The 18,723-nt window shown below is 35.0% G+C and overlaps 1 protein-coding gene across 1 annotated transcript in view; it reads left to right on the top strand.

Annotated features, from left to right (window-relative positions):
- The window catches only part of HTR4 (5-hydroxytryptamine receptor 4), a 508,576-nt gene that overhangs the window by 14,924 nt on the left and 474,929 nt on the right, over positions 1 to 18,723 (top strand). Inside the window, exon 3 of the mRNA XM_053719276.1 lies at positions 2,566 to 2,766. Within this exon, the coding sequence (XP_053575251.1) occupies positions 2,566 to 2,766 (201 nt within the window). The remainder of the gene's footprint in view (positions 1 to 2,565; positions 2,767 to 18,723) is intronic.

The raw sequence follows: 18,723 nt of genomic DNA, 5'->3' as shown, positions 1-18,723 counted from the left end.
TAATTTCTTAGCTGTTTGTGACTTGTCAGGGCTTCTAAATGTACAAGCAAAACTAAAGCTGTAATATACGCTCTAAAAAGATTTTAGTATATTATTCAAATTATAATGTTTAATGTTCTTTGAACAAAATGTGCTGGCACTGAAAAGAATATATTAGGCTGAACATTGTGGTTCTATATATTTTTAATAAAAGTAAAGGGACATGAAACCCAACATTTTTTTTTCATGATTCAGAAAGAACATGCAATTTTAAACAACGTTCTAATTTACTACTTTAATGTTACAATTTACTACTTTAAGGTGACCAGATGTCCCTACGTTTTTGGACAGTCCTGAATTTGGGAAGTCAGTCTTGTCTTTTTCAAAGGACAATTTAAGACAGGACTATTTTCGATTTGGTGTCCTGAGTTGTCCTCAATTTGCTCCCCACAAATCCTACAGCTGGGTAACCTTAAAGTAACCTTAAAGGGACACTGTAGTCAAAAATAGAAACATATTATTACAATAGTATACCTTTAAATCAAGCTTTTTTAAATGTTGATTATGTTATAAATATTTAGCGTTTTTAATATATTGCTGTTTGAAATATTACATTTTTCCAAACCCACTGAGTTGTTCCAACTCCAGTTGGAAGATGGCGACTCCTAGACGCAATGTGCATGCATGAGTTAGCTCAATGTCATCGGATACATCACCAATGCGTTTGATTTTTTCTATTGTCGGTCATGTCGGGTTCTGTACAGCAATATGCGCATGCGAGACTAAGAGAATCCTATTGGAATGACGATAATGTATTATAATTCTATGCAAATACTCGCCATCCGATTGGCAAGTATGTTAGATCTTAGACAGCCCACATTTGAGGGCTCAATTTTATGATGTAATAAAGATAAAATAAAACTTTATTTTTCTGATAAAGGGAGCTTCGTTTATATATATAAAAAAAAAAAGGTGCACTACTTTAATGTGATAAATGCAATTCTGTTTGTTCCGTTTTGCATAACAAAAAGAAAAGTTAGTAATCCTTTAAACAAAACACTGTACCATCTGCTCAGTTGGTTGAAAATGAAATGTTTGATAGCTATGTCTATGTGACACAGTTTGTAACTGGGGAAAAGGTTTTTGAGTGGATAGCTTATACAACAGAGCCAGCACAAATGGGTTGCAATGGTCTCTCATTTCAACAATAATCATGTGTCTTGCTAAATGTTTTCCTCATGAATAGCATACGGACCAAGGAGAAAACTCAGCTTGGTGTGGATACTCGGAAGGAGGTAAATGAGCAAATTAACAGCTCTGATTTTTTTTAAAAAAAAGCATCTCACATTCTTCCTAATTTTAAAGAAAGGATAATAGTTTTATCATAGCAATAGTTGTTTCTATTCATTTTTATTGGAGGTAAACTATTTTCACACAAAATCTCATTTTTAATACTGTATCAACATTTCAAAGGTGTTTAAAGTGTCCGGAATTTGGTCTGGGAAATCTGTTCCCTTGGTATAAGGTGCGGCAATGCACTAATGGAAGCTAGCTGAAGACATCTTATAAGCTAATGACAAAAAGCATATCTGTGCAGCAACCAATGATCAGCTAACTCCCAGTAGTTCATTACTGCTCATAAACCTACCTAGGTATGCTTTTGAACAAAGGATATCAAGATAAAGAAGCAACTTACATAATAGACATAAACTAGAATGTTGTTTAAAATTGTATGTGATGTCTGAACTATGAAAGTTTAATTTTGACTTTATTGTGACTTGTATTCTTAAAATAATTTTGAGTGAACTGACATAAAGGTTATGCTTCTGTATATAATAGTGAAAATAATATAATGAACACCACAGAAAATATTTGTTACATTTTTTTTACATATTTATAGGAAGAAATTGGTATCATTTCTGTACAAAGCACCTCTTTTTCTATTAAACCAATTGCAGGTATATCTTGCATCAGACTTGTTCCCCATGTCATTATAAATAAATTGTGGAGTTTCCTAAAATGGGATAAAAAACATTAGGGGTGTTACTTTTTAATTATCCTTGAATTTGTGGTAAATTCCTACTGTGAAGTTAGTCTAGCATCCCCTCTTTTCTCTATTTATATCCTGGTTTCCCTAGATGACACATAGATAACCCTAACCCAATCCTGCCCAAGTTTCTGCAAAACCCACCAAGATTGCTAAAAAGTCATCACTAACACATAGACCCAGCAGACTTATGATTCTGCCCATTCTGCATTGAGTAATTTCAGCATTGATATGATAAGACCTGTGATTCTTCCTAACAACTAGCCTAGTCTAGTCTCTTAGAACTGTGTAAATCAGTTTGGGGAAGATGCACCTTAATAGTTAAAAACAATAATAACATATGTTACAAACTAACAAGAGCTAAAGAAATACATGATGATTAGTATACAGAGGTGAAAAGATGTTATGTTTTATATCCATATAAAGCTACACACGTCTTACACTGTCTAACAAGACAGATAGCCAATTTGTTTTGCTCGATTCCCCTTCTAGAAATAATTGCACGTTATAAAGCACAACTTTTTTTTTTATTTTTACAGGAAAATCAAGACCAATTACTTTATTGTGTCGCTGGCTTTTGCTGATTTGCTGGTGTCGGTACTGGTAATGCCTTTTGGAGCGATAGAGCTGGTACAGAACAAGTGGATTTATGGGGAGATGTTCTGCTTGGTGCGCACGTCCCTTGATGTTCTTTTGACAACCGCATCTATTCTCCATCTCTGCTGCATTTCACTGGACAGGTAAAGACAAACAATGGAAAATACAAAATGTGCCAGTGTCTCTGAATTTATAGTTGGGTTATATATGTTTTTGGCTTCATTTTCTGTCTTTCCAATCCATAAGTTGCATGGATATTTTAGTTACTTAAATTGCCTAATTTACGTATTCAGTAACTCTAAAACATCTGTTTTTCTTACATTTGAGAAAGTAAACGGACAAAATCTATAAGAAAATACCTTTTTCAGGGTTTGGTTATTTGACACATGCACATAGGAAAAATATACTCAGTCAATGTAAAAAGGATGCCTATCTAATGAATTTGTAGGGAGCTTTTTTCAATTTACCAGAATTATCAAATGTTGTGTGTAAATAAAAGGCCATGATACTCAAACATTTTCTCACTTCATCTAAAAAAGGTGCTTTAAAATCTATAGCAGTACTTTTTTTGAAAAACGGATGTTCCTGCACTGAATTAAAGGGACAGTAAAGTCAAAACTAAACTTTCATGATTCAGATAGGGATTGCAATTTTAAACAACTTTCCAATTTACTTTTATTATCAAATTTGCTTTGTTCCCTTGGTGGTATTTTTGAAAAGCTAAACCTAGCTACTAGGCACAAACTGATTTCTAAACCGTTGAAAACCGCCTCTTAGCTCAGAGCATTTTGAAAGTTTTTCACAGTTAGACAGTGTTAGTTCATGTGTGTCATATAAATAACATTGTGCTCACTCCCGTGAAGTTTTTTAGGAGTCTTCACTGATTGACTACACTGCATGTCTGTCAAAAGCACTTAGATAAGGAGGCTGTCTGCAGAGGCTTATATACAAGGTAATCACAGAGGTAAAAAGCATGTTAATATAACAGTGTTGGTTATGCAAAAACGGGGAATGGGTAATAAAGGGATTATCTATCTTTTTAAATAAGAAACATTTTGGTGTATACTGTCCCTTTAAATAAACTTTGTAATTTTGGAGCTGTCCCTATTACAAATCCACTATAGGAAAGCAGAGCACCGCCTGTGTAGTGAATGCTGTAGCAAGGACACTGCCAAGCCGTCAGTACCAGTCTGCTGGTGGTGGAATGTGACTGAAGGCTTGGCGGCTGTCCCTAGCGTACTGGGACTTAGTTGTGTATAATCATGGAATTCCTGTTAGTTTCATTTGAATTTAAACAGTTTTTACATAACTGCTGGTCTTTCAAATACATGATATTTTTTGAGTAATATTGTTTGCATTATTTTACAATTAACATTAAAATCATAAAATAATATTCGGATAATCATATTTATTGTAGAGTATTGATTATTATCTTCCTTAGACCTTGTTAATGGGTTATAACATAATAAATAGCTAAAGGGACAGTCTAGTCAAAATTAAAATTCATGATTCGGATAGGACATGCAATTTTAAGCAACTTTCTAATTTAATGTTATCAATTTGCTTTGTACTTTTGGTTTTCTTTGTTCAAAGCTAAACCTAGGTAGGCTCATATGCTAATTTCTAAGCCCTTGAAGGCCACATCTTAACTCATAGCATTTTGACAGTTTTTCATAGCTACAGAACATTTGTTCATGTGTGTCATATAGATAATATTGGAGCTATTTAAAGGGATATTAAACAGCCTTTTTAAACATTGTTTTAATAAAAAAGCACTAATCAGTGTGTTATACTTAATAGAAATCATTGCAACATGTATTAGTCGTCACTTACTTCCTGTCATAGCCCTGCAAGTAGAATGGGGCAACTCCAGGAAGGCAAATTAGCAGTTAGTCTTTTGAAGTTTTGCTGGGCTACACCTCTCTGCTAGCTGTAATTAGTTTATTGTCCATGTTTGGTTTAGGACGTTTCCTGCAAAAATCTAATTACCTCAAAACTTATGTTTTGTAATGGTGGTAACCATATCTAGCTGTGGACATTGAGGCATTGAGAATTTCTAAGTGCTCATTTAGAAAGAAAACAAATAAGTTGTTTGCTGTTTATTACACACTCTCAGCTAGATTACGAGTTTTGCAGTACAGCTATACCACCGAAAAATTGGCCATTGCGCGTGGAATGGCCGGGAACTCATATTACGAGCCACGGTGGTATAGCTATACCGCAAGCATTTTAGCCTGTAACGCAACGTCCATTCCGCACTAAAAAAAAATGTTTTCACAAAACTCATAAGTAAAATGTTACAAAGTACACTAACACCCATAAACTACCTATTAACCCCTAAACCGCCACACTATATTAAACCTATTAACACCTAATCTGCCACCCATCCACATTGCGACTATTAAAAAAAAAAAAGATTAACCCCTAATCTGCTGCTACCCAACATCACTGACACTAATAAAAGTTATTAACCCCTAAACCTCCAGCCCCCCACATTGTAACTACTAAACTAACCCTATTAACCCCTAAATTGCCAGCCCACCCCACATTGCAAAACACTAAATGAAACTATTAACCCCTAAACCTAACACCCCCCTAACTTTAAATTAAAATTACAATATAACTATCTCCCGCATTGCAAACACTATATTAAACATATTAACCCCTAATCTGCCGCCCACCCACATCACGACTATTAAATAAAACAATTAACACCTAATCCGCCACTCCCCAACATCGCTGACACTAATAAAAGTTATTAACCCTAATCCGCCGCTCCCCGACATCACTGAAACGAATAAAAGTTATTGACCCCTAAACCGCTGGCCCCCCACATCGCCAACGCTATAATAAAGTATTAACCCCTAAACCTCCAGCCCCCCACATTGTAACTAATAAACTAAACCTATTAACCCCTAAACCACCGGCCCATGCCACATCGCAAAAACACTAAATTAAACTATTAACCCCCAAACCTGACACCCCCTAACTTTAAATTAAAATTACAATATTACTATCTTTATAACAATAAAAACTTACCTGTGAAATAAAAAGGAACTAAGTTTAAACTATAAAAAAAACTAACACTACGAAAATTTAAAAAAAAAAATCGAACATTACAAAAAATAATAAACACTAATATTACGAAAAATATAAAACTCTAATTGCAAAAAATAATAAATGAAATTATCAACAATAAAACAATTACACCTAATCTAATAGCCCTATAAAAATAAAAAATCCCCCCCCCCCAAAATAAAAACACCCCCTAGCCTACAATTAACTACAAATAGCCCTTTAAGGGCCTTTTGTAGGGCATTGCCCTAAGTTAAATAGCTCTTTAACCTTAAAAAAAATACTAGGTCCCCCCAAAAAGTAAACCCCCCATCCAACCAACCCCCCAAAATAAAAAACCTAACTCTAAAAAAGCCTAAGCTACCCAATGGGGCATTTTTATGGGTATTGTCCTTTAAAATGGCATTCAGCTCTTTTACAAGTGCCCATCCCTAATAAAATAAAAAAAAAAACACCTATTTTTTTTTATTTTTTTTTTAAAACCATCCTGCGCGGAGTGCCCTCTTCATGCAATCACTGCCGTACACTGAAGTTGAATGCAAGATACCCATTTCAAAATGGCGTACCTTGCATACTTATTGGATGATTTGATTATTCAAATTAAAATCAGCCAATAGGATGAGAGCTTCTTAAATCCTATTGGCTGTTCAAAACAGCCAATAGGATAAGAGCTTCTGAAATCCTGTGGGCTGTCCAAATCAGTCAAAAGGATGAGAGCTTCTGAAATCCTATTGGTTGTTCAAATCAACCAATAGGATTTCAGTAGCTCTCATCCTATTGGCTGTTTTGAACAGCCAATAGGATTTAAGAAGTTCTCATCCTATTGGCTGATTTGAATTTGAAGAATCAAATCAGCCAATAGGAATGCATGGTACGCCATTTTGAAACAGGTACCTTGCATTCAATTTCAGTGTACAGTGGTGATCATATGAAGAGGATTCTCCGCGCAGGATGTCATCGCCCTCCAGGATAACTCCGCTCCGCAGATGAAGATAGAAGATGTCCCAGAGATGGATAAAGGTGTCGTCGCCTGGATGAAGACTTCTCGCTGCATGGATGAAATGTGGACTTCAGGAACCGTGATTAGATTTTATGGGGTTAGTGTTAGTTTTTTTTTTTTTTGTTTTTTTGGGTGGGGTTTTTTTTTAGATTAGGGATGGGCACTTATTAAAGAGCTGAATGCCCTTTTAAGGGCAATGCCTATACAATGGGTATTTTAGGATTTTTTTAGAGTTAGGTTTTTTTATTTTGGGGGGTTGGTTGTGTGTGGGGGGTTTACTTTTAGGGGTAAAGAGCTGTTTAACTTAGGGCAATGCCCTACAAAATGCCCTTTTAAGGTCTATTGGTAGATTATTGTAGGTTAGGGGGTGTTTTTATTTTGGGGGGCTTTTTATTTTTATAGGGCTATTAGATTAGGTTTAATTGTTTTTATTTTTGATAATTTTGTTTATATTTTTTTGTAATCTTAGAGTTTTTTATTTTTCATAATTTAGGGCTCCATGTACTAAGCGGCGGGCAGACAGCTTCTCAACTCGCGAAGCTGTCCACCCGCCTTTGATACACACAGAGTGTGTAATGCCCGCCCCTTCATTCATGAAACCAATCAAGCGACTGAAGGGGATGTCAATCACAGAGAGCGAGCAAGCTCTCAGTGATTCTCCCTCACCACCTCAGAGGAGACGTAGGGTGTAAGAAGCAGCGGTCTAATGACCGCTGCTTCTTACATTGAAGGAAGCAGTCTTGCAGATGCGAACCTGCCCTGCAAGGGCTCAAGAGCTGCTTCGTACATGGAGCCCTTAGTGTTTATTATTTTTTGTAATTTTAGATTTTTTAAATTTATTTTTGAAGGTTTTTTAAAAATTTTAATTTAGGTTTTTAATTGGTAGTTTTTTATTTTATTAGAATAGATATGTTAGGTTAATTTATAGTTTAAACTTAGTTTTTTTTATTTCACAGGTAAGTTTTTATTTTTTTTAAAGATAGTTATATTGTAACTTTAATTTAAAGCTAAGGGGTGTTAGGATTAGGTGTTAATAGTTTAATTTAGTGTTTTGCGATGTGGGTGGGCTTGTGGTTTAGGGGTTAATAGGTTTAGTATAGTAGTTACGATGTGGGGGGCTGGAGGTTTAGGGGTTAATACTTTATTATAGTGTTGACAATGTGGGGGACCGGTGGTTTAGGGGTTAATAGGTTTATTTAGGTGTCGGCAATGTTGGGGTGGTGGCAGATTAGGGGTTAATAACTTTTATTAGTGTCAGCAATGTCGGGGAGCGGCGGATTAGGGGTTAATAACTTTTATTAGTGTCGACGATGTCGGGGAGCGGCAGATTAGGGGTTAATAACTTGCAATAAGGGGCGACGATGTCGGGGAGCGGCAGAATAGTGGTTAATAACCATTATTAGTGTCGGCGATGTCGGGGGAAGTGGATTAAGGGTGCTTAGACTAGGGGTTTATGTTAGGGTGCTAGGTTTAAACGTAACTTTTGTGTGGTTGGAGCTTAACGAACCATAACGCAAAGCACAAGGAGATTTTTTAGTACTCAATGGCAGAGCTATGGAGAGTGCAATAACGCAATTTTTTGGTGTTATTTTCGCACCCTGTTTAGTGCAAAACTGGTAATCTAGGGGTTTGTTTTTATTTATGTTTTCTTTGATTTAACATATTTCTTTATCCCTTTAAGGAACAATGGGCTTAAGACTGTTGCTTCCTAACCTCTCTTCCACCTCAAAGGAGACAGAGTTAAATCACCCTAAACTTTTTATGTTGAAAAAATCAGAGCAGACAGGTAGCGCTGCACAACCATTTGCTTGTGTAATAAAAAATGCAGGCAGCAGACCCTAGTCTGTCCGCCCTTTGACAAACAGAGCCCAATAACTTTAATTGCTCCTTTAATCATAAAAATGTAGTTATTTAAATATATTTTTAAGTATCACTTTAACTATACCTTAAAATTATTTGGAAATGTGTCCAGGAAGGATACACTGGCTTGTTAATGCAGATGGTGTTACTTAAATTTTAGTATTAGGTGTAGTCCTTACTAACCACAAAATTCCTTACAAATTACTTACCATAAATCTACATCAATATTTTTCTCATTTTTTTAATTCAAATCCATAGTCACTGTAACAACTATTCATAATGACTAATAATAGCAAATATAAACTCTCTGCTGAATACCTAGCAATTCACACAAACTTGTGTCAGGGTTATTGTGTAATTCATTCAAATCTTAATAGCAAACATCTACATTTTCTCAAAAACAAATATCTTTCAGCTAGATTACAAGTTTGTGCGTTCGTCTTTTAACTCTGAAAATATGGTATTTTCAGCGTTAAAACAGCAACGCAACCATTACGAGTCTTGTCGGTATAGGTGTACTGCAAGTCTTTTAGTCTGTACTGCACTCTTAAAAATTAAGTTTTTTCATGGGATTCCCATAGCGCTGGTATTACGAGTTTTACATTCTGGCTAAAAAAAACGGAGTTACAGCCTTAAAACGGCAAGATCGGTAACAGTCAGTAGTTATGAGTTTTACTCTACAAATCTATAACATAAAACTTACAAATAAACTGCTACAAAGTACACTAAACACCCATAAACTACCTATTAACTCCTAAACCGATGCCCTCCCGCATTGCAAACACTATATTAAACTTATTAAACCCTAATCTGCCGCTCCCGATATCGCTGCCACTAAACATTTTTATTAACCCCTATTTCACCTCTCACCGACATCGTCACCACTATACTAAAGTTATTAACCCCTAATCTGCCATCTGCCCACATCGCCCCCTCTATATTAAAGTTATTAAGACCTACACTGCTGCCACTATAATAAACCTATTAACCCCTAAACCAAAAGCCCCCCACAGCGAAATATAATAAATTAAACTATTAACCCCTAAACCGGAAGCCCCCCACATCGCAATAAAGTAATTTAAACTAGTAACCCCTAAACCTAATGCCCCTCTAATGTTATATTAAAATTACAATTTCTCTAACTTAAATTAAATTAAAACTTACCTGTCAAATAAAAAAACAAGTTTAAACTAACAATTAAACTAATATAATTATTAAACTAAAATTAAACTAACTACCAATTAAACAAACTAAACTACACATTAAAAAAATCCTAACACTACTCTAAAAATTACAAACTATCTAATTACATGAAGAAATAAACACTAAATTACGGAAAATAACAAGCGAAAGTATCAAAAAAAAAAAAAAAAAAAAGAATTACACCTAATCTAATAACACTATCAAAATAAAAAAGAACACCCAAAATAAAAAAAAATCCTAGCCTACAATAAACTACCAATAGCCCTTAAAAGGGCTTTTTGTGGGGCAGTGCCCCAAAGATATCAGCCCCCCACATCGCAATAAACTAATTTAAACTAGTAACCCCTAAACCTAACCCCCCTCTAATGTTACATTAAAATTACAATTTCCCTAACTTAAATTAAATTAAAACTTACCTGTCAAATAAAAAAACAAGTTTAAACTAACAATTAAACTAATATAATTATTAAACTAAAATTTAACTAACTTCCAATTAAATAAACTAAACTACACATTAAAAAAATCCTTACACTACTCTAAAAATTACAAAGTATCTAATTACAAGAAGAAATAAACACTAAATTACGGAAAATAACAAACAAAAGTATAAAAAAAAAAAAAAAAATTACACCTATTTTAATAGCCCTATCAAACTAAAAAAGAAAACCCAAAATAAAAAAAAACCCTAGCCTACAATAAACTACCAATAGCCCTTAAAAGGGCTTTTTGTGGGGCAGTGCCCCAAAGATATCAGCCCCCCACATCGCAATAAACTAATTTAAACTAGTAACCCCTAAACCTAACCCCCCTCTAATGTTACATTAAAATTACAATTTCCCTAGTTTAAATTAAATTAAAACTTACCTGTCAAATAAAAAAAAAAACAAGTTTAAACTAATATAATTATTAAACTAAAATTAAACTAACTACCAATTAAATAAACTAAACTACACATTAAAAAAATCCTAACACTACTCTAAAAATTACAAAGTATCTAATTACAAAAACAAATAAACACGAAATTACGGAAAATAACAAACAAAAGTATCAAAAATAAAAAAAGAATTACACCTAATCTAACAGCCCTATCAAAATAAAAAAGAACACCAGAAATAAAAAAACCCTAGCCTACAATAAACTACCAATAGCCCTTAAAAGGGCTTTTTGTGGGGCAGTGCCCCAAAGATATCATCTCTTTTACCTGTAAATAAAAGACCCCCAACAGTAAAACACACCACCCATCCATCCCCCCAAAATAAAAAACCTAAATCTAAAAAAGCCTAAGCTACCCATTGCCCTGAAAAGGGCATTTGGATGGGCATTGCCCTTAAAAGCCCAAACCCTAAACTAAAAATAAAACCCATCCAAAAAACCCTTAAAAAAACCTAACACTAACTCCAAGATGATCCACTTACAGTTTTTGAAGTCCCGCTTGAACGATCTTCATCCCGGCGGAGAAATCCTCATCCAGACATCGAGAAGTCTTCATATAGGCGGCCTCTTCAATCTTGAACCCAGCAACGCGGCGTGGAGTGGGTCCATCCTGAAGACATCCTTTGTTAGTTTTTTTTCTGACAAATCCATCCGTCAAATCAGCGCTTGTTTTTGGTGCGGTATGGAGCGCAACGCAACCATATTGCATGCACAAGCCTGTTTTTTTTTAAAACTTGTTGCGTTTGTTAATTTCCCTATAGCACTCAAAACTCGTAATCTAGCTGATTGTGTTTTAAACTTATAACTTCAAGATATTTATAACAATGCATAAACAATGACCAAACAAAATATAAAAATACTGGAGTTGATTACAATCTTCTGATATTCAACAGAAAAACACTGTTAACGTCTATGGGGATTTTATAATTTTTCTAAACAATTTGGATCAACCTGATGTGTTCTAATATTAACCACCCCCCCCCCCAAAAAACAAAAACAAAAAAAAAACAACTGAATTCACACTTAAATCATGAGAAAGAAGGAGGGCAGTCATGTAGCCAGGAAATACATCCTTTTTCTTGCCTATAACTTGCCTATAACTTGGAACACAGCTTAAAGGGGGACTAAACAACTTGTATCTACAAACACTTCTGTTGTTTTGCAAAAGAATAACAAATCAGCCAAGTGTAAACCTTTTAAAATAGATTAACATATTGTTTGCTGCAACAGTTTTCAACAGCTATAATAGACCAAAACAAAGAGATAGCAAAAATGTTAGCATGTTTTTCCCTAAAATTGTCATTAGTGAGGGGGTTAACTTTGACAGATAGGTTCTTTTAATTGTTCAAATCCTATAATGTAAATTTTTTGTTAAAATTAACTGTCTATATTTGCCATTTTCATTGGAAATAACAATAACAAATCTGAATCTAACATTCGTCCGAACCCAATGCCTGCATGGACAAAATACGGCTGAACCGAACATTTAAAAAAAAAAAAAATCACATGTCTAATAATCAACAATTTAAAAACCATCTGCAAAGATCCCTAATATCCAGTGCTGCTAACTAATCACTAGAAGGAATTGGAAGGATGCTACATTACACAAAACAATTACATTTCCCCAAGATCAATAACAATTTATACAGTTTTAAAGACTCTACAACGTTTTTTAATTACTCTTGTAGGTAATTCTGAATTTACTGACAAACTAGCATTCTTTTCTGTCTCTTCTCCTATCACATTAACAAGGTTTTGTTCTCTGGCTAAAATATTTTATTCACCTAATGGAATATTTCATTTTAATCTCTCCACTGTTGTTACTTTTCTCCATTATATTTTTCACTGACTATGCAAGAAAAAAAAAAAGCACCAGGCTCACCAATAAAATCTCCAAAATCATCTTCTTCAGAGAGAATTTTTTTTATATACATCTTATTTTAACTGTTTTCTGTCCTCACATTGTCCTCTTCTTTGTTTCATTTACTTTCTCTATTTGTGGATAATCACTTCAATACTGTTATATTGTAAAAACCATAACCACAGACCCCTTCAAAAATCTCAGAAGATAAACCCTTTTCAAATAACTGTCTGCTACTTATTTTAAATAACTGACAGGGTAGAGAATCAATGATACCAACCTATCATGGATTTATCTGCATTTGAGTGCACTCTCCTTTTCCTTGTAGTTTTGCTTTTGTGTCATTTGGAAACCAAAGGGGACTAGAGCACCCACACTAAAGTAACTGGACAATCAATACTGGATAGTAGTTAACTTATATATTCACAGGATACTGCAGTTCTCCAATAAACTTGAAAGATATGTATCATCTTTAAGGGACTATTGTATTCACTGAGTGGTTTCTTCAGTTCTTTTTGTGCGGCGCTAACTTCGATCACCATGCCCCGTTATATTGAGCTCTCTTATTTCAATGCTTCACTGATTTCTTGTAATCCTAGCAACTTATACCTTTTGGACATAATTCTAAAAGCCAGGATCCCTTTATTTCTCAGTGGCTTAGAAGCCATTGTCCTTTGACAGGGCACCTTACATGAGCCTCATCTAGATTTTGTTAATAAGAGGGGTAAGATAGTACCTAACCACTTTAGTATGGTATGATAACATTCACCTTTCACTGAGCTAAGAAGTTAACAGTCGTTGCCTGTATTCTCCACCTGAAATGTAGTATTGTCTGTAGGTAGTTATAATTCAACTAATTTACCAGACATTGGGATAATATTTCAGCATAATTATTTATTGTCTTTTGATAATTAATTATAGCAGATAGATGAAATACAAGATCTTAACATGTCTGCTAAAGGGTTAAGCATTTCAATGTGAACACAATAAGTCACATAGAGAAAACATTATAAAGAATCGATTGTCAAGTATAGGTACAGAGAGACTTCCTTAAAACAAATCATTAGAAAGATAAGGAATTTCTGTTTCCTACATAATATAAGTATGTCATGTAAGGCTAAGGACAATTAATCTTAAGTACAGTTGATATCCTTTATCAGAGCTACAGTATGTTTTGAACTTATATAGTAAACCAGGAAATAATTGTGTTTATTAAAATGTGAACTGAGCTTGCGAGGAAATGCAATTATTAAATCAAAAAGAAAGAAGCCAAGATATGTTATTTGAAATAGGTTTTCAAAAGGATTAGGCAATTTAATTTATTTAAAAAATGGTGCTCTATTTTTTATTTTTTTTGATGGACAGAAATTCTGATAGGGAGGGCACTCAATGCAAACTTTTCAATTGCTTTTTCTGATGTTACGGGGCATGTCTGGGCAGCTGCCAGGATATACAGCAATATTGGAAGCAGAGAGAGAGAAGCAGACAATTTGCTGTATATCTGTTTAAAGGGACAGTCTACTCCAGAATTTTTATTGTCTAAAAAGATAGATAATGCCTTTATTACCCATCCCCCAGTTTTGTATAACAACCACGGTTATATTAATATACATTTTAGCTCTGTGATTACCTTGTATCTAAGACTCTACAGACTGCCCCTTTATTTCAGTCCTTTTGACAGACTTGCATATTAGCCAATCAGTGCCCTCTCATAAGTAACAATCAGCTAGATTACTAGTTTTGTGTTATGAGGGGTGCGGTGCTAACTTGCAAGTTATTGTCACCGCACACTTCCCTACAGTGCTGGTATTACAGGTTTACATAAACCCGGCGTTATCAGGCAAGAAGTGAGCGTAGAGCAAAATTGAGCTCCATACTGCACTCCAATACCAGCGCTGCTGAAAGCTGCGGTGAGCTGGTTTTACGTGCCTGTGCACAATTTCCCCATAGACATCAATGGGGAGAACCGGCTGAAAAAAAGCCTAACACCTGCAAAAAAGCAGCGTAAAGCTCAATAACGCAGCCCCATTGATTCCTATGGGGAAACTAAATTTATGTTTACACCTAACACTCTAACATGAACCCTGAGTCTAAACTCCCCTAATCTTACACGTATTAACCCCTAATCTGCCACCCCCGACATCGCAGACACCTACATTATATTTATTAACCTCTAATCTGCCGCCCCCGACATCACCGACACCTACATTATACTTAAAAAACCCTAATCTGCTGCCCCGAACATCGCTGACACCTACATTATATATTTATTAACCCCTAATCTCCCGCTCCCAATGTCACCGCAACCTACCTATACTTATTAACACCTAATCTGTTGTCCCCAACGTCGCCGCCACTATAATAAACATATTAACCCCTAAACCGCCATACTCCAGCTTTGCAAACACTAGTTAAATATTATTAACCCCTAATCTGCCGCCCCAACATCGCCGCCACCTACCTACATTTATTAACCCTAATCTTCCGCCCCCAACATTGCCGCCACTATACTAAATTTATTAACCTCTAAACCTAAGTCTAACCCTAACCCAACACCCCCTAACTTAAATATAATTAAAATAAATCTAAATAAAACCTACTATCATTACCTATATAATTCATATTTAAAACTAAATACTTACCTGTAAAATAAACCCTAAGCTAGCTACAATATAACTAATAGTGGTCCATGAGAAGATGTTGGTGGTCCATGACACTATCAAGCAGGAATTAATCTCCTACATCTACAGTGCCTAGCTGGACATCAGTGAAAACTGACAGAGGAGGAGTTAAATTACAATCTCCCTACTATTTGGATGGGCATTGCCCTTAAAAGGGCATTTAGCTCTTTTTCAAGTGCCCAAACCCCTAATTTAAAAATAAAACCCACCCAATAAACACTTAAGGTTCCTTTAAATGACGTCATCCAAGATGGCGTCCCGTGAAAAAATCCTATTGGCTGATGCAATCAGCCAATGGGATTGAGTTTGCATTCTATTGGCTGTTCCAATCAGCCAATAGAATGCGAGCTCAATCCTTTTGGCTGATTGGATCAGCCAATAGGATTGAAGCTCAATCCTATTGGCTGATTGCATCAGCCAATAGGATTTTTTCACCTTTAATTCCGATTGGCTAATAGAATTCTATCAGCCAATCGGAATACAAGGGACGCCATCTTGGATGACGTAATTTAAAGGAACCTTCATTTGAGAAGAGCCGTCATAAGAAGAGGATGCTCCGCGCCAGATATCTTGAAGATGGCCCCGCTCCACGCTGAATGGATGAAGATAGAAGATGCCGTCTGGATGAAGACTTCAGCCCATCTGGAGGACCACTTCTGCCGGGTTGGATGAAGACTTCTCCCGGCTTCGTTGAGGACTTCTTGCCGCTTGGATGAACACTTCTCCCGGCTTCGTTGAGGATGGATATCCGGTCTTCAAAACTGTAAGTGGATCTTCGGGGGTTAGTGTTAGGTTTTTTAAGTGTTTATTGGGTGGGTTTTATTTTTAGGTTAGGGTTTGTGCACTTGAAAAAGAGCTAAATGCCCTTTTAAGGGCAATTCCCATCCAAATGCCCTTTTCAGGGCAATGGGGAGCTTAGGTTTTTCTAGTTAGGATTTTATTTGGGGGATTGGTTGTGTGGATGGTGGGTTTTACTGTTGGGGGTTGTTTTTATTTTTTTACAGGTAAAAGAGCTGATTTCTTTGGGGCAATGCCCCGCAAAAGGCCCTTTTAAGGGCTATTGGTTGTTTAGTTTAGGCTAGGGTTTTTTTTATTTTGGGGGGGGCTTTTTTATTTTGATAGGGCTATTAGATTAGGTGTAATTAGTTTAAATATCTGATAATTTATTTTTTATTTTGTGTATTTAGTGTTTGTTTGTTTTGTAATTAAGTTAATTGTATTTAATTTAGGTAATTGATTTAATTGTAGTGTAAGGTGTTAGGTGTAAGACAGGTTAGGTTTTATTTCACAGGTAAATTTGTATTTATTTTAGCTAGGTAGTTAGTAAATATTTAATAACTATTTACTAACTAGTCTACCTAGTTAAAATAAATACAAACTTGCCTGTGAAATAAAAATAAAACCTAAGATAGCTACAATGTAACTATTAGTTATATTGTAGCTTGCTTAGGGTTTATTTTATAGGTAAGTATTTAGTTTTAAATAGGAATTATTTAGTTATTAATAGTATGTTTTATTTAGATTTATTTTAATTATATTAAAGTTAGGGGGTGTTAGGGTTAGATTTAGGGTTAGGTTTAGGGGTTAATATGTTTATTATAGTGGCGGCGATGTCCGGAGCGGCAGATTAGGGGTTAAAAATGTATGTAGGTGGCGGGGAAGTTAGGGACGGCAGATTAGCGGTTAATAATATTTAACTAGGGTTTGCAATGTGGGAGTGCGGCGGTTTAGGGGTTAATATGTTTATTATAGTGGCGGCGATGTCGGGAGCGGCAGATTAGGGGTTAATAATTAAATTTTAGTGTTTGCGATGCGGGAGGATCTCGGTTTAGGGGTTAATAGGTAGTTTATGTGTGTTAGTGTACTTTTTAACACTTTAGTTATGAGTTTTATGCTACAGCTTTGTAGCGTAAAACTCATAACTACTGACTTTAGATTGCGTTACGAATCTTGCGGTATAGGCTGTACCGTTCACTTTTTGGCCTCCCAGAAAAAGCTTGTAATATCGGTGCTATGGAAGTCCCATTGAAAAAAGACTTTACACAAATTGCGTAAGTTAATTTGCGTTACGGCCAAAAAAGTGTGCGGTACAGCTTTTTTTTTACAAGACTCGTAATAGCAGTGGTAGTGAAAAAGCAGCGTTATAACCCATAACGCTTCTTTTTCACTCATAACGCAAAACTCGTAATCTAGCCGAATGTTATCTATATGGCATACATGGACTAACACCCTCTAGCTGAGAAAAACTCTCAAATGCATTGAGATAAGAGGTGGCCTTCAAAGGCTTAGAAATTAGCATATCAGCCTACTTAAGTTTAACTTTCAACTAAGAATACCAAGAAAACAAAGCAAATTTCCTTATAAAAGTGAATTGGAAAGTTGTTTTAAATTGTATGCTGTATCTGAAAGTTTAATTTTGACTAGACTGACCCTTCAAATTGTAGCAATTTAGCCTTAACACTTGCAATAATCAAATCATTTTTTATGTCATCCATTTAATTTCCAAGCCTTGTTGTACCTGAACTATGTCTTTAGTCTCTTAATATGATGCTAACTGACTTCTTGGCTTTATATATGCTCCTTTAAGTATGAAGTAATCATGTCTTTATTTAGTATCTTAAGGGTTATTCACTCTTATGTCCAATAAAGCCTTCTTAGTTATATATACTGTTATGTTAGTTAGAAACCTTGGTGACAAGCCGATACATTAATATATAGTTAAATAAGATATGGCAAAATGTTAGCCTTTATCAGAGCCACTTGTATATCATTGTATTGACCTGCCATAATTATCAGTCTGTAGTATCTCTGCAATGTATTATACTAATCCATGTTCAGTTACAAATATTATTCTACATATATGTTTATAAAGCAATTTTATTTATTTATTTTTCTTAAATAAGTACACACAACATGGTTAAAAATGAGCCATATGGTGATTACTGATCTATCTTAGTTTTAGTTATTCTTGTGCTTTGGTACATGAGTCTAAAAATTTGGGAAGGAACAAAGTACACTATTATCTCGTATATTTTCAGAAGGTAGACTTGTAGATAGAAGAGATGCGAGCTGGATGTGCTTTCTTTTTACATTATTTATATCCGTTGTGTACCCGTATATAAATCGGTAGTGATATATTGCATTGTTTTGCCTTTTCTCAATTAAAAAAATATTAATAAAAAATAAAGAAAATCAAGCAAATGTTACATTTAAATGTCCACAACTTTGAAATCCCCTTGTGTCATTTATTCTACAACCCCAAATCCGAAAAAGTTGGGACAGTATGGAAAATGCAAAAAAAAAACATTTAATGTATTTTTGAAAATATACACTCTTTTTAAATCTGATGACTGCAACATGTTTCAAAAAAGTTGTGACAGTCGACTGTTTACCACTGTGTAACATCACCTTTTCTCTTGTAAGGTGTATCCAGTCCACGGATTCATCCATTACTTGTGGGATATTCTCCTTCCCAACAGGAAGCTGC

The sequence above is a fragment of the Bombina bombina genome, chromosome 6 (assembly GCF_027579735.1).
Source record: "Bombina bombina isolate aBomBom1 chromosome 6, aBomBom1.pri, whole genome shotgun sequence".
NCBI classification, from domain to species: Eukaryota; Metazoa; Chordata; class Amphibia; order Anura; family Bombinatoridae; genus Bombina; species Bombina bombina.
This window is presented reverse-complemented; position numbering and strand designations above follow the sequence as displayed.